Source organism: Nanorana parkeri, unplaced genomic scaffold (assembly GCF_000935625.1).
Source record: "Nanorana parkeri isolate BGI_ZX_2015 unplaced genomic scaffold, ASM93562v1 scaffold293, whole genome shotgun sequence".
In the NCBI taxonomy this organism is placed as follows: domain Eukaryota; kingdom Metazoa; phylum Chordata; class Amphibia; order Anura; family Dicroglossidae; genus Nanorana; species Nanorana parkeri.
The window spans coordinates 252258-266563 of record NW_017306561.1 but is presented as its reverse complement, the minus strand read 5'-3'; the positions used below and the strand labels follow the sequence as shown (position 1 = coordinate 266563).

General features: G+C 39.7%; 1 protein-coding gene across 1 annotated transcript in view; it reads right to left on the bottom strand.

The window, feature by feature from the left end:
- The window catches only part of LOC108787939 (transient receptor potential cation channel subfamily V member 1-like), a 64624-nt gene that overhangs the window by 4758 nt on the left and 45560 nt on the right, over window positions 1-14306 (bottom strand). Inside the window, exons 9-15 of the mRNA XM_018557638.1 lie at window positions 13620-13715; window positions 13215-13285; window positions 9430-9595; window positions 6539-6605; window positions 4805-5106; window positions 2950-3077; window positions 763-869 (exon numbers count right to left, since the gene is read on the bottom strand). Of these exons, the coding sequence (XP_018413140.1) occupies window positions 763-869; window positions 2950-3077; window positions 4805-5106; window positions 6539-6605; window positions 9430-9595; window positions 13215-13285; window positions 13620-13715 (937 nt within the window). The remainder of the gene's footprint in view (window positions 1-762; window positions 870-2949; window positions 3078-4804; window positions 5107-6538; window positions 6606-9429; window positions 9596-13214; window positions 13286-13619; window positions 13716-14306) is intronic.

Genomic DNA, 14306 nt, shown 5'->3' with positions numbered 1-14306 from the left:
GTCGTGTAGATTAGAACACTGTTAAATTCTATCTAGCTGTTATTTGATATGCAGTTAATAAGGCATTTTACTTGGCCAGCAGTTAAATGGGGGGTTCTAAAAAGTGGTCTTGGATTAAGGCCCATGTCGTGATTGTCTGCCACAGGCAATTACAGCTGATTGGGCCTATTCTGTAGCAAGGAGCAATAAACAATCATGTTCAAAGAGCAATATTCCATAGCGACAACTATATTTCATATTACCATTGCAGATGACTTAGGATTGGTTGTTATGGGTTACTACAGTTTTCACAATACCAATGGACCACCCTATTAAATATGTTTGTGATAGTAGAGGATAAGAGATGATTATGATAATACTGGACATACTGTATATAGCATGTAAGATATTGATGATAGTTGCTGTATGTAAACAGCAATAATGGAAGATCATAAGTATTATAATATTGATACATTTTATAGGCTATACGTTTACTATAAAGGAGGATCTAATAACAACAAAGGGTAATTGTGGTTCTCATGATGGTTTAAATGTGTGGTGTTTATGAAAGATAACATCTCCTTATGCAAATATTATCTCATACTAACTTGCCTAGATTGGCCCCTGCACCAGTACTGGCCGTACCCCCCTGATGGCAGCCCTGCCAGCACTCTCCAATCTCTAGATTTTTGATGGTTATCATCTGTATGATCAGGGTGGTATATAACATAGTATTATAACAATGTGATGTGGGTACATGAAATGATTTCTCCCTCTTCTTACCTTTGGGTCGTTTATAATGCTCCAGTGCTTTTTCTTTGTTGCCAGGCTCCTCCTCATTAATGCAGGACAGATTCTCCCCAAAAGATTCCCATTGTATTTCTTCCACTCTATAATATAGCAATATAAGATATATGATTTATCTGATGGTTCAGAGATTAATCCCTGACAAAACATATTCTATTAATGTATTATGTGTTTAAAACGAGCAAAAACAGACCTGTTTCTTGAAGGGTAGAAAGGAAGTATAAGGCTACATTCACACTCCTGAGGCAGGAATCCAAAATGCCCCTTTAACATGCAACCCCTGTCCTATGTTCAAGTTAAAGACCGGATGACAGAAGCCGCATCTCTAATCAGTAGTCCACATGTAATCGCCATGATAGATGCGCCCAGAGACAGTGATATAGTCCAAACTGCATGTAATCATATCACAAACGTTTACATGCGGAGTGCCGCTTACAGATGCAGCCACTGTTTCCTGGTGATTAACTTAAATGGGTTACAGGGGCCGCATCTAAAAGCAAGGTTTGGGATTCCTGCTGCAGGAATCCAAAATTGCCCCATTTGAATGGGGCCTAATTGTTAAAGAAGGGTAAAACAGCACTGGGCAGGGACAGACATAGGATTTGTACAAGGGCCTTCTAAAACGTATTTTTCTCTTTTTACTAGATGTGCGTCATATAGGAGCTAAGCCCCCCCCCCCCCTACCACTGTCGTGTAGATTAGAACACTGTTAAATTCTATCTAGCTGTTATTTGATATGCAGTTAATAAGGCATTTTACTTGGCCAGCAGTTAAATGGGGGGTTCTAAAAAGTGGTCTTGGATTAAGGCCCATGTCGTGATTGTCTGCCACAGGCAATTACAGCTGATTGGGCCTATTCTGTAGCAAGGAGCAATAAACAATCATGTTCAAAGAGCAATATTCCATAGCGACAACTATATTTCATATTACCATTGCAGATGACTTAGGATTGGTTGTTATGGGTTACTACAGTTTTCACAATACCAATGGACCACCCTATTAAATATGTTTGTGATAGTAGAGGATAAGAGATGATTATGATAATACTGGACATACTGTATATAGCATGTAAGATATTGATGATAGTTGCTGTATGTAAACAGCAATAATGGAAGATCATAAGTATTATAATATTGATACATTTTATAGGCTATACGTTTACTATAAAGGAGGATCTAATAACAACAAAGGGTAATTGTGGTTCTCATGATGGTTTAAATGTGTGGTGTTTATGAAAGATAACATCTCCTTATGCAAATATTATCTCATACTAACTTGCCTAGATTTGTGATACGTTTATTTACGGTAGAGTACTTTTCAACCCTTCAACTTCCTATCACTAGCTGAGCAAGTTAAATACCTGTAATGGAGATGTGTTTATTCCATAAACAGAGAAGAATTGGCTGTGCCCAGAAGTCTTTTTTAGTTTTAAAATCGTCCACAAGCCTCTGATATTTCTTGGTCTCTCTTGTGAGACCTACGGGCTTAATTTCCCAGCTTGTCCACATGCCATAACCTTTATGAGTGGGATTCACTTCTTTGTATGATTTATTTTATATTCTATATTTATTAGTAAAATATGTTGTTGTTTTTTCTGAGAGACATCACACTCTGGTATGTACTACATACCAGAGTATGATGTCTCTGGAAAAAAAAAAGTGCATGGCTATAGGACTGCTATAGGATATGGATAGGACTGCTATAGGATATGGATATGCTATAGGATATGGCTATAGGGGGAAGCGATACAATTGGAAACCTCACTGCTGGAGTCTGCAAAACTCTATATAGAAAGTCACTGATTAATCTATGCCACCATAGACCACCTCAAGCTAAACTACTGGTTTTATGTGGACAGATCTGTCAACATTATACTGGTCAAATCATATGAGTAATTATCCACCATTTTAAGTGGCCAACGACATGAGATCCAGCAAATTGGTTCCAAGTCCCGGTCATCAGGAGTCTTTTGGAATTATCAGCAATGTTGTGGCCACACAGGGACATATGGGTATAGATGATTATAATCAACCATCATTAACAGCCTGTCCAATATTCAGCAAATTCATCACTGGCCATCACTGTCATTTCCTTCCTTTCTCACCCCTTGTCTAGTTTTGCCCAAGCGGCTCACTTACATTCTTACATTATATTTATTTTTACCTAAAGCACCATCTTTCATCTGGTTTTCCATTAGGTTTTAATCCCACTTTAATCTTTTTCCCAGACCTATGTTTTTTCCTAAGGCGTGTAGGCAGAAACTTCTCAATATCCAGGGTTGTAGCCGCTCTCTGTGAAATAACATTAAAAAACAAAACAAAAAAAACTTAGCTTTTTTCATCAACATACAGTATAATATACATTTACAAATATACAAAATACAACTTTATTAATGGTGGCAAAATCAATATAAAATCTTACAGATCTTATCAACTGATTTTGGAACAATGCACCCATATATCTGACTCAACATCTCTACTACTCACTTTTTAAGTAGATGATTGTAAGCTCCTCGAGGGCAGGGACTGATGTAAATATGCAGCTATGTAAAGCGCTGTGTAAACTGCCAGCGCTATATATATACCTGTAATAATTAAATCAATAAATATATGTATTGTTCTCCTCTTTGGACAACATGTCCTTACACCTAAACTCTTTTTTTTTTTATGTAGTTCCAGCAGGCTAGATTCAACCTATTTGTCCTGCAGACCACAGTCATTAGGACTTAAAGTGAGGGAAAATCCAAACTTGTGAGTTGCCACCAGAATAGGAATAGAGAGGACATCTACCCATGGGGACACTGTTCCACATAGAACTGTCTTACCCTCATATTGGAGAGATTACTTTTCACATCCTGTTGAGTCTACTGGACAGAAATTAAGAAAGAGCTCCCCAATTCAAGATGGCAAACAAAAACTGGACAGAGGTTTTACCCTTTACCTACTCTATCCAAAACTAAAAACATGTACTTTCAAGGATAAGAACACTTTTAAAAAAGTGCATGTATCCTGTTTGCCACCTTCTCTGTGCTGGCTGAGCCTACGTACGGTAGATATGTATAAACTTATGTGGGGCCCTCTCCCGGAGATTCTTGGGGGGGTTGTCCCATAGAAGTCTATGAGGATGTAAAGAAGATTTACTGCAAATTATGAAAACACTGTAGGACCCCAATAGGTTAAGGGTTAATGTGCAACCAGGGAATGGGCACTTTAGGTGAGGGGGAAAACAGGATAAGTGCGCGTTGTTTGAAAGTGCATTTATCCCTTAAGGACTGTAGGGCTGGCTATAACCATAGGTGTGCAGCGGGGGTTTTATGGTATCACAATTGCTGATTACAGAAAAGACTAAATAGAAAAAAAAATGCAATTACAGGAGAAATTTATTTAATTAGATTAATTCCCCTAAAAGCAGTAATGTGATTATCTGAAAAACTGTACTGATATGATGTGTTTGCTTACAGGAAACAATACAGTAATCATAAATTAATCTACTAACCAAGTATATTTACCACTAAAAATCTCCTGACAAGTCTCGAGTACCAGACCTCACTGGGAAAGTCAAGTGTAGCCTGGGAAGCATTATGCCCCCCCCCCTTTCCCATTGCACCCTGTTCTTAAAATTCTGTTTTCTGGCTAATGCTCTTGATTGCAGTTTGGCTCTGTGCCTTCTACTCTAACATTTTGTAGTCATACTGTGGTGGACTATGTTAGTCAGGCACCCCGGGCTGTGCAGACTTGCGAAGTGGATGTCTGCACAGAGACACCACAAAGCTGCAAGATGGCGAAAGGAAAATTCTTGACATCCCTTTTTTTCCTCTGTAGATTGCACCGAGTTCCCTCCCACCTCAGAGTCACTAATACCAAAAGCAGAAGTGATATAAAAGACAGTCAGACTGGAAGCAGACAATAGTTATTGTGGGTTGGTTACAAAAGTTTAGAATTATTAACTATATTACGGTATCATATTAAGTGGCTGTAATTGATAAGTAAACTTATAGCTGTGTTTGAAATCAACCCACCTGTAGTTTCCATACACTCTTGCTTTCACTAGAGACTTTACTGACCGTTTCACTCATCAAAGCAATGAGCATGTTCAGGAGGAGAACGTAGGTAAGAATCACATACAAGATCAGCAGGAACATGAAAAAGTGCTTAAACTTCAGGTTTTCATTGAACTCCAGGTCTCCCATGCCAATAGTAAACTTGAAGAGCTCCAGGGTAGCAATGTAAAGACCTGAATATGAGGTTCCTGCCTCGCTTGGTTCAGCATCAGTGCTATTATCAGCCTTCTGAGGAGTTTCCCCAATAAGTGTTACCAAAGCTGCAAAAAATACATGTATAAATCTTCATATACATTTAAAATTATACAAACATGTTAAATATTCAACAGTGAAAGCATGCACAATGAGTGGTAAAGATTACATCTGAAGACCTCCCTCCCCTCTGAGAAAGAATTAGATGCCACAATTTATTAAGTGTAACTAAACCCAACATGCAAAATCTACGATATGCATGCTTCATTATTATTAAACCTGTTGTGTGCTTTTTGTAATTGCATCTTTAATTGCCTGCAATGGTGATCCTGCCAGAAATAGCCTTCTGTAGCATGGCCGTAACCTCATTGTGGGACTTCCATCTCTTTGATTATCATCCCAAAGACAATTCCTCTAGTGATACAGATTTTTTTTTTTTCATAGCTGTTCCATAGAGGCTTCCAAACTTAATCTACATAAATTGTATCTAAATGTGCTGTATTCCTGAAATGCTATTTCTCCTGCAAAACTCTGTGTAGCCAGGTAGCTTTGGGCCCCATAGCAGTCACATACTCTGCTATGGCTATAGTTACACCCGTGCTCTGTAGGACTTCCTGTGATAGGGTGATTCTCACTCACTGTGTTGTACTGCATGTGGTATGCCACCGTTTAGAACTACAAGGCGACATGCAGATGCACAGTGTGCCTGCACGTTCAGCCTGATTCCTGGCACAGAGATCCACTGATTTGATACCTTACCTTCTTCTGAAACACCCCTTTGCTCCGAGCCATGCACTGGAGGGTATGGCGTGCACACAAACGCAAAGCCGAAAGCCCAAACCTCTGTGATGTGCAAAGCTTCAAGACATACACATAACATACATTTCTACTGATAGCCCCCACCCTCCCAATACAATTGGCAGCATTTCAAGTGCCCAGGTCTCCCAGGAGACATGTCACCCATGCTTCCCAGATTTATTGGAAACCTGGCCAAGGGAAGGGTTTTTTTTACTTAACATATCAATTGCTTTTGTATTTAGAGGAGAGGCTGTAATTTTCCATCTTTTCAGTCCTGGTGACATTGGTCAAATAGAGAGCGGTAGACAGAATAATCTGTCAGGGGTCCTAAACCCTCACAATTCTATCCAAATCTAAACAAAAACATCTTTGGCTTTAGATACACTTGAACTAAAATAGTAACTTCACCATGACCATTTACAACATACTGAGACGAGGAAATGGACAGCCATGGGCCTTGTTGTTGTTTTTTTTTTTATTTATTTCCACAGGTAATTATAGACATAGGGACTTTTTTATTTATAAATATATCTTGCCCTAGACTACAAAGACCAAGAGGGACATCTACTGGTTAATATAAGCAGTAAGAAATAAATTGCAAGGCATTCCCCTTTAAAGAATAAAGAAATTACATTAACATGAGCGTTTCCTTACGAAATTCTGTGAATGTATTTATAGATAGAACCAGTATATAATAAATACCTGCAGCAAACCCAAAGAGGAAGACTAGGTAGACAAAAAGGAAGCGAAGCATGTCACGCAGGATGGTCTGTAAAACAATGATAATATTTGTATTATTCTTTTTCTCCATATTGCAAGCATTTCTTGGCATTTGTGATTACTATTTTTTTTATTTATATGTATACACATTTCAAAAAAAAAAAATTTAAAACATTTTTAAAAAATGCCACCTCCCTATCAGCATAGGGCACCAGGCATACATGCTGGTGTACACATAGTCCTGGGCATAGTGCTAGTGTACCCATACTGATCACCAGCTTGCATGTTTTCCGCACTGGAGAGTGCTTTATGCTGGACACTTATGCCAAAGCTGCCAAAGGTGGCATAACTGCCCTCTAGTGGTGCAGCTTCTGCCACCATGTGACCTATAAGGACAGCAAGCATAATTCTACAATCAGAGGGACAGGTTGACACTGAATTCCTGAATGCTGAAAGCAAAACTTTCATTTATCTACAGCAGGTATATCCTGGTCTGAGTTTTCTTGTTATCTAGCTTTTGAATTTCAAACATTTCAATACACAATCATTTACGATGTCCAAAGTTTGTCTGCCTTCTGGTGGAAAGTACATACAATTCTTATTCTGCAGTATGTTACTTTCTTTTTTTTCATGCTAAAAATACCATATTTTAGAATTAGAATTGTATGTAGTTTCCACCAGAGGGCAGACAAACTTTGGAAATTGTAAATGATTGTGTATTCAAATGTTTGAAATGTAAAAACTATTTAAAAAATGTGCTTTGGAACAAAAAGAATAAGCTTATTACACTGATGTGTATGAAATTGGAATTTTATTTTCTTGGTACCACATGTCTTTGTTTAAAGTATTATGTTACCAATGTTACCAAAAATAAAAAGAGATTCAGTAAAGTCAATATCATACATAATGATTCATATATAAAGTACATAAAGCATTGACCATTATAGCTTTGTCTGTATTTTCTGTTATTATAACTTTTTTAAACAAGAAAATAAAGAAATTACATTTTTTTTAGTATTTTAATACATTATTTAAAATACCTACTTCCCAGCCCAGGCCGTTCTAAATGGATCTCACCAATGTAGTTTCTGAGGACATGATAGACTTTGGTGTCAAATGTATAGGACTTGATTTAGAGCTCGTTCACACAATGTCGGTTGTGATCGGCAGTGCACTGCAAAGAATTCTTCCTCTTAGAATATTCCTCTATCAAATCAACCATAAAGAATGCACAAAGCAAGAGTAGGCCTTAGACATCATCCTGGTAAAAAATTCAGTGTATACCGTACTTCCTACCTTGTCTGTCCTTTTCCTGCTAATGAGAACCTATTTGAATACTGAGGACTCAGGCAGCTACCAGCAGGTGCAAACAGTATTTACTGCAATATACAATATATGGCCAAAAGTCTGAGGACCGCTGACCATTGCACCTATTCGAGCTTGTTGAACATTCCATTCTAAAACCAGGGGCAGTAATATGGATCTGACCGACTTTGTGGCTATAAAAGACTCCAATCTTCTGGGAAGGCTTCCCACCAAATTTTGAAGTGTGTCTGTGGGAATCTGTGTCCATTCAGCCAAAAAGAGCATTTTTACGTCAGATACTGATGTAAGAAGAGAAGATCTGGTTTGCAATCAGCATTCTAATTCATCCCAGTGGTTGAGGTCAGGAATCTGTGAAGGCCAGTCACGTTCTTTTACACCACCGGGTTGTATGTACAAAGCCAGCTCCACAAAGACTAGGGGGTTGATTTATAAAGCGTTCGCATAGAGAATAGCTCTGAAAACAAGATTTGCAGCGTATTATGGCAACTACATGGAGCCAAGGAGCATAGGAAATTCCTAAGCTCCTCGGTTACATCTAGTGGCCATAATGCGCTGCAAATCTCATTGGTAGAGATGTTCACTATGTGAATGCTTTATAAATCAACTCCATAGTCTTAATGGGCCTGGCTTTGTACATACAACCCTGTGGCATGGAAGAACGTGACTGGCCTTCTGGACCTAGCTTTATACATAGTGGGAAGTGCACAATTGCCTAAAATTTATTTTTATTCCAAAGCCTTAAAGGAGAACTATGAGGTGAGTGCTTTTCACGCACCTCATAGTTCTAGCCGACCTGTGACAATGAGACTGTCACAGGTCGGCTCAGTAGATCGGGAGGTGAGCGAACACATACCGGCGTTCGCTCACCTCTCAATCCTGTCACAGCTCTCTGCCGTGACAGGGGAGGGGCTGGATTCCCCCCTCCCCGCTCCAATCCGCCAGCGCTGACTGGCGGAATAGACGGGGGAGGGGGCGGGTACAGCTGGCTCTGCCTCTAGATAGGCAGAGCCAGCTGTCACTCACGCAGCTGGGCAGATCCAGACATAATTGTCAGGATCCGCTTCAGCTGCGGCGTCTCAGTATACCGCGAGCAGTAGCTTGCGGTATACTGCGGTGTCTCAGTATACCGTGAGCTGTAGCACGCGGTATACTGAGCTTGGGGTGACGGGGGGACGCTAGTTTGTGTCCTCCCATTACCCTAAGGAGAACTATGGGGAAAAGCCTTAACCCCATAGTTCTCCTTTAATAGTACTTTTAACTGGAAAGACTTGAATGTGGTTGTACAGATAGGTAGGTGTGATGTGCATCCACCAACTTTTCGTTACATAATGTATTTGCACATATTTACAGCAAGGCCATACAACTGTTTATTGGGTTTGTCTGGCCAAATCTGAAGCTTTCCTTTATTTTACCTTGTGTATAGTGACATCTGAGTGTATTAGCAAAGAGACAGGTCTCTATTTTTTGACATTTACAGTTATGCTACAATGTTGCTTGCTAAAAAGGGAACAAACGAGAATTAAAAAGAAAAAGAAAAAAGGACTGACCTTCTGAATCATGACACTGTAAATTCCGGTCTGCTGGAATCCTCGAGTGTAATACAGCATATTCACCCAGCCAAGAACCAGTGCAAACACCAACAGGGCAACATAGAGTTCACTGCCTGCCAGGTAGACAACACCACTGCTCAGGACAATAGCGGCCTGCAAAAAGCTGTGAAAATGAACAAATCTTTTAAGTTACAAAGAAAAAATGGTACATCATAAAAATATTTGTTAACTATTTTAACAACCTGCTGATTTGGTCATCAGGAGAGCCAATTTACAATGCTAGTGCTATTAAAACAACCTTCTTCTACTATCCACAGACAACAGAATGTGTTGTAATCAGAGGTGTAACTAGAACATTCAGGGCCCCGATGCAAGAAACCATGAAGGGCCCCCCACCGCCATGGCACCGCATGGTTAACAGGAAGGCTGCCGAGGTCCCCTGCAAGCGTGGGACCTCAGGCAGCCCCTTGTTAAAAATTTTAGTGCCAGTGTTCTGTCGAGAACGCTGACCCAGTAACTGTGCTTGCGTACAGACGGGATTAACGAGGAAACCACCAAGTATTAGTTTTTATTGGTTAAATGTGTTAATAATATACCATCCATGGAAATGAATGACGGATAGAATATTATTAATGGTCACAATTAACGATCTAAACAAGATACTTTGTGAATAAATCTCTGTTTCCCTCAATAACACTGGTCTGTGCACAAGCGCAGATGCTGAAGTCGACAAATTCGATTACGTCGGCGTTCTCGACAGAACACCGTTATCTGCGTTTAGTATCGGGGCATTTTTACTTGTGAAAATGCCCAGTATTAACACATAGTTAGAGCTATTCTGCATTGCTGTATAATCATCATACCGTAATGCAGAATACCACCAGCCATGCGGGACTTATAATAAAAGTCACCTATGCAGAATACCACCAGCATCCCCCCCCCCCCACACTATAATGCATTGCTGATACTTGTAGTCCTACATAGTTGGAGCTATTCTGCATTACTGTATAGTCATCATACAGCAATGCCGAATACCACCAGCTATGCTGGACTACATGTCCCAGCAGTACATTATAATAAAAGTCAGCACTACAGAATCCCACTACACCAGCAACCCGCCCCCCCACACACACACACACTTCCCCGCCGCGCCACTACCCGCCCCACTTCCCACTCCAGGCTTACCTTCCCTCTCTTGCAGGGCCCTCCTCCTTGTCTCCATGGACAGCGGGTGGGGCTAAGGGGAGAGGGTCCTCACACAGTAGAATGTGCTGCCCGGCGGTGCCTGCAGCACATTCTGTGTGACCAGTTCCCCCCCAAGTGGCGGAAAGCCAGGGCCCGGTCGCAATTGCGACAGCTGCGACCCTGGTAGTTCTGCCAGTTGTTGTAATCAATATAATAAGCTACTATAGTCTAAGATGTTCTCTCTGTTAATATATGATTGAAAGATATCTATCATTCAAATGAATGTATAGTCATAGAGCATTTTTCCTTTTTTTAATTATATACTGCACATTCATAGGGGGCAGCTATGATTGCTACTTGCACATTCAGGCTCTGCTTCCTGTTTTTCAGTTCTACATAATAGTTCTGCTTTAATGTTTTTTCTCTCAATTGGTCAGACAACGGATTAACTCTCTATGTTTCTGATAAAACTCTGACAGATATGATCGTGAGTGTAAGTAAATACAGATTGGGCCTGTGCTTACTCTAGGGGCTACTTTACACATCGCTATATTGAATGCATAAAAAAAAATAGAAGATCAACAATTCAAAAATGTAAAGGGTTTAAGGTAAGCATAACTTAATATAATCATATAATAATATAATATAATCATGTCATAACTCAAATATCATCCTATTGAAATGACTATACTTTTCCTTTAACACGTAGTGCAATATAACCTTACAATACAAAAAAAATGTTGCCGGTCAGTGATATCACCTTGCTCTCCAGGCAAACAGCTGGATACATAATGCACATATTGTGCAGGAGGCTGATACCACTTTCTGCTAAAATGATTTGAATTGGTTTTCACATAAAAAGCATAGTAGGGCACATTAGTAAACAATCCATATACTGTCAATAAAGGGAGGTAACAAGTGGTTGTGGAGTAACACATCCAAGAAGTCATCTTGGGAGAGCCTGTGTCTAATGCTGACACATGATGCCGGGAACATATATATAGTCCCTTTTCTGCTTCACAGGGGGTGCCTGGGATTCATAGGCAGGGACATAGACTTACTTTGTGAAGCACAGGTAGGCCTAGCATTATGGGCAGGTTCCTGGGGAGAAGGGACAAATTAGGGGCTTGCATAAAAACCCATGGTTAAAGGCTGGTGTCCGAGGAGAGGGCCTCGATAGTTAGCCCAGCATTCTGATCCAACTGACCATCCTCCAAGGAAGAGTCACCATTAAGGATATCCCACAGGAGTATAGGCTTAAGGAAGCATGCCTCGAGCAGCCTCCTGTATGTAAGCCCTGGATTCTTGCTTTGCATTAGACAATGTTATCACAAGTGCTTTTTTGTGTGGAGGCCAATTTAAAGAAGAATTCAGATTTGAGGCGTTCCCTCATCACCTTTTGAACCCATTACCACCCAGTAAGCAACCACCACAGGATGTTCTCACACAAGTGTATGCAGCAGTGTGGCTCCTAGCCCTGCCAACCCCCCCCCCCTTCTTCCAGTTTGAGTGCTACTGTGCATAGAAATGAAAGGAGGCCAATATCAAGACAGAGTCAAGTATGTAAAATTATATTACATTACATTGAATAATTACTTTTACACAGCTGCAATAAATGGGTTTTTATATATATGCATGCAGTTCAGTTTTAAACTTATTTTGAATGCAAAGAAGGTAAAAGACAATCAGTATACTGAAAAAAGTCAGTGTCCCCTGAACTTAAGCAAGACAAAGGTCTTTAAAATTTTACATTTAAAATTACCGTATTTGCCGGCGTATAAGACCGGTTTTGAGACCTTAAAACATCCCCCGAAAATCGGTGGTCGTCTTATACGCCGGGTACATACGTAAGGATACGGTATACTGTATGTAGCTTCGGCTACATACAGTATACCGCGCTGAGACAATCACGGCAGGCTTTGTATTAATGAATACAAAGCCTGTATTCATTAATACAAAGTCTGCCGTGATTGGCTCGGCACTGAGTCAATCACGGCAGGCTTTGTATTAATGAATACAAACCCTGTATTAATTAATACAAAGCCTGCCGTGATTGACTCAGCTGAAGACGGAGGACACAGCGGGGATCGTGGACAAGGTAAGAGACTGTAATCCCGAGTGTGGCTCGGGGTTACCGCTTATGGTACTGAAAATTAACCCCGAGTCACACTCGGGAATACCGCCATGGATGTTAGTGGGTGCATTTAAACATTATTTTGGGCTATACTCGTCTTATCAGACGAGTATAGCCCAAAACCTATATTTTAACACACAAAGTAGGGGTCGTCTTATACGCCGAGTCGTCTTATACGACGGCAAATAAGGTAGTACACTTGGGGGGATATTTATAAAGCAATAAATCTGACAGTCACCAAACATTTACTGCAGGTGAATCTTCCTTGTGCATGTGTTTTCAATGACAGTTACTGATTCACCACTAGTGAATTTTAATGAAACTCACTTTCACTTGTCTATAAATGTGTCCCTTATTGTCAGTATGTATTTATTTCTTTTTGTGCTTGTTATATTTCATACAGACTAACAAATAATAATCGAGACCATAATGATAGCATCAAATAAATACATTTAGAACTTACAAAAGGATTTCAAAGTACCCGTCCATTATTAAAATTTGTAAAGAAGGACGCCTCTTCAAAAAATATATTATCTGCAAAGAATAAGAAGATTGTAATCCATTGAATAACATTGTTATTTACATCATCTTTACGCTGAGTGTAAGCAAAGCAAAGCCTAATGTGACCTAAGTCTGTGATAACACTTCTCAAATGACAGAGAAACAGGCAGAGATGATGGGTATATATGCGACGTTGCTTGGTATCCCTGTGAATGTTGAAAGGACTAATGCTTTAAAAGTATATTTATGTTATAAGAAAGGCTGCAGACTTAGATAAGGACTGGACTGTTCTTTATAACACATCAATTGTCACAGGCTTAATGTAAAGCAATAAATATTTCAATCAAAGTAATTTTATTGTACAAACCTGACATATTAGTATATAAAGTCCACCAAACATGATGATGACTTCTCCAAGTACACGCAAGTTGTCTTTGTTTGTCCCTTCCAGTGGGAATGGGGGCTTTAAAAATTAAATTGAATGTGTTAAAAATGAGAAGAACTATCCATCATATTGCATATTGAAAAGAAAGTCATATAAACATAAACCTTCCTAACACTACACTTCTAGTGCATCTGCACCTTGGAAGATTTCTATTCATCTTTGTGTTGCACTTTGCATAACACACACAAAAAGTACTAAAATGCACACATAAGCAAATCTGCACATTATAAGTGAAGGTAAAATGGCACATGCATATAGATTAGAAATCAGCCATAAGTTTAGTTCCGAATTGAAATTCGTACAAATTTCTGTAAATTCGGACATTCGGGTGCATCCAAATTTCCGAATGACAGAAATAACTAATCCAAACGTATCCAAATGTTTGATAACGAAATACGGATATATCCAAATGTAATTTGGAATGAAACACGGAAGTGAGTGAGCTGTCATTTACCGCTCTCTGGCTTCTCTCTTTGTTGACATTGTGGACTTGTATCTTAGGTGTTGGGGTCCTCCTTAAAATTCCTGCCACACTTTTTTGGGGTTTTTTTTTACATCCTAACATTCCTACCAGAAGGGTCTGGTATGAATTGAGGGGGGGGGGGGGGG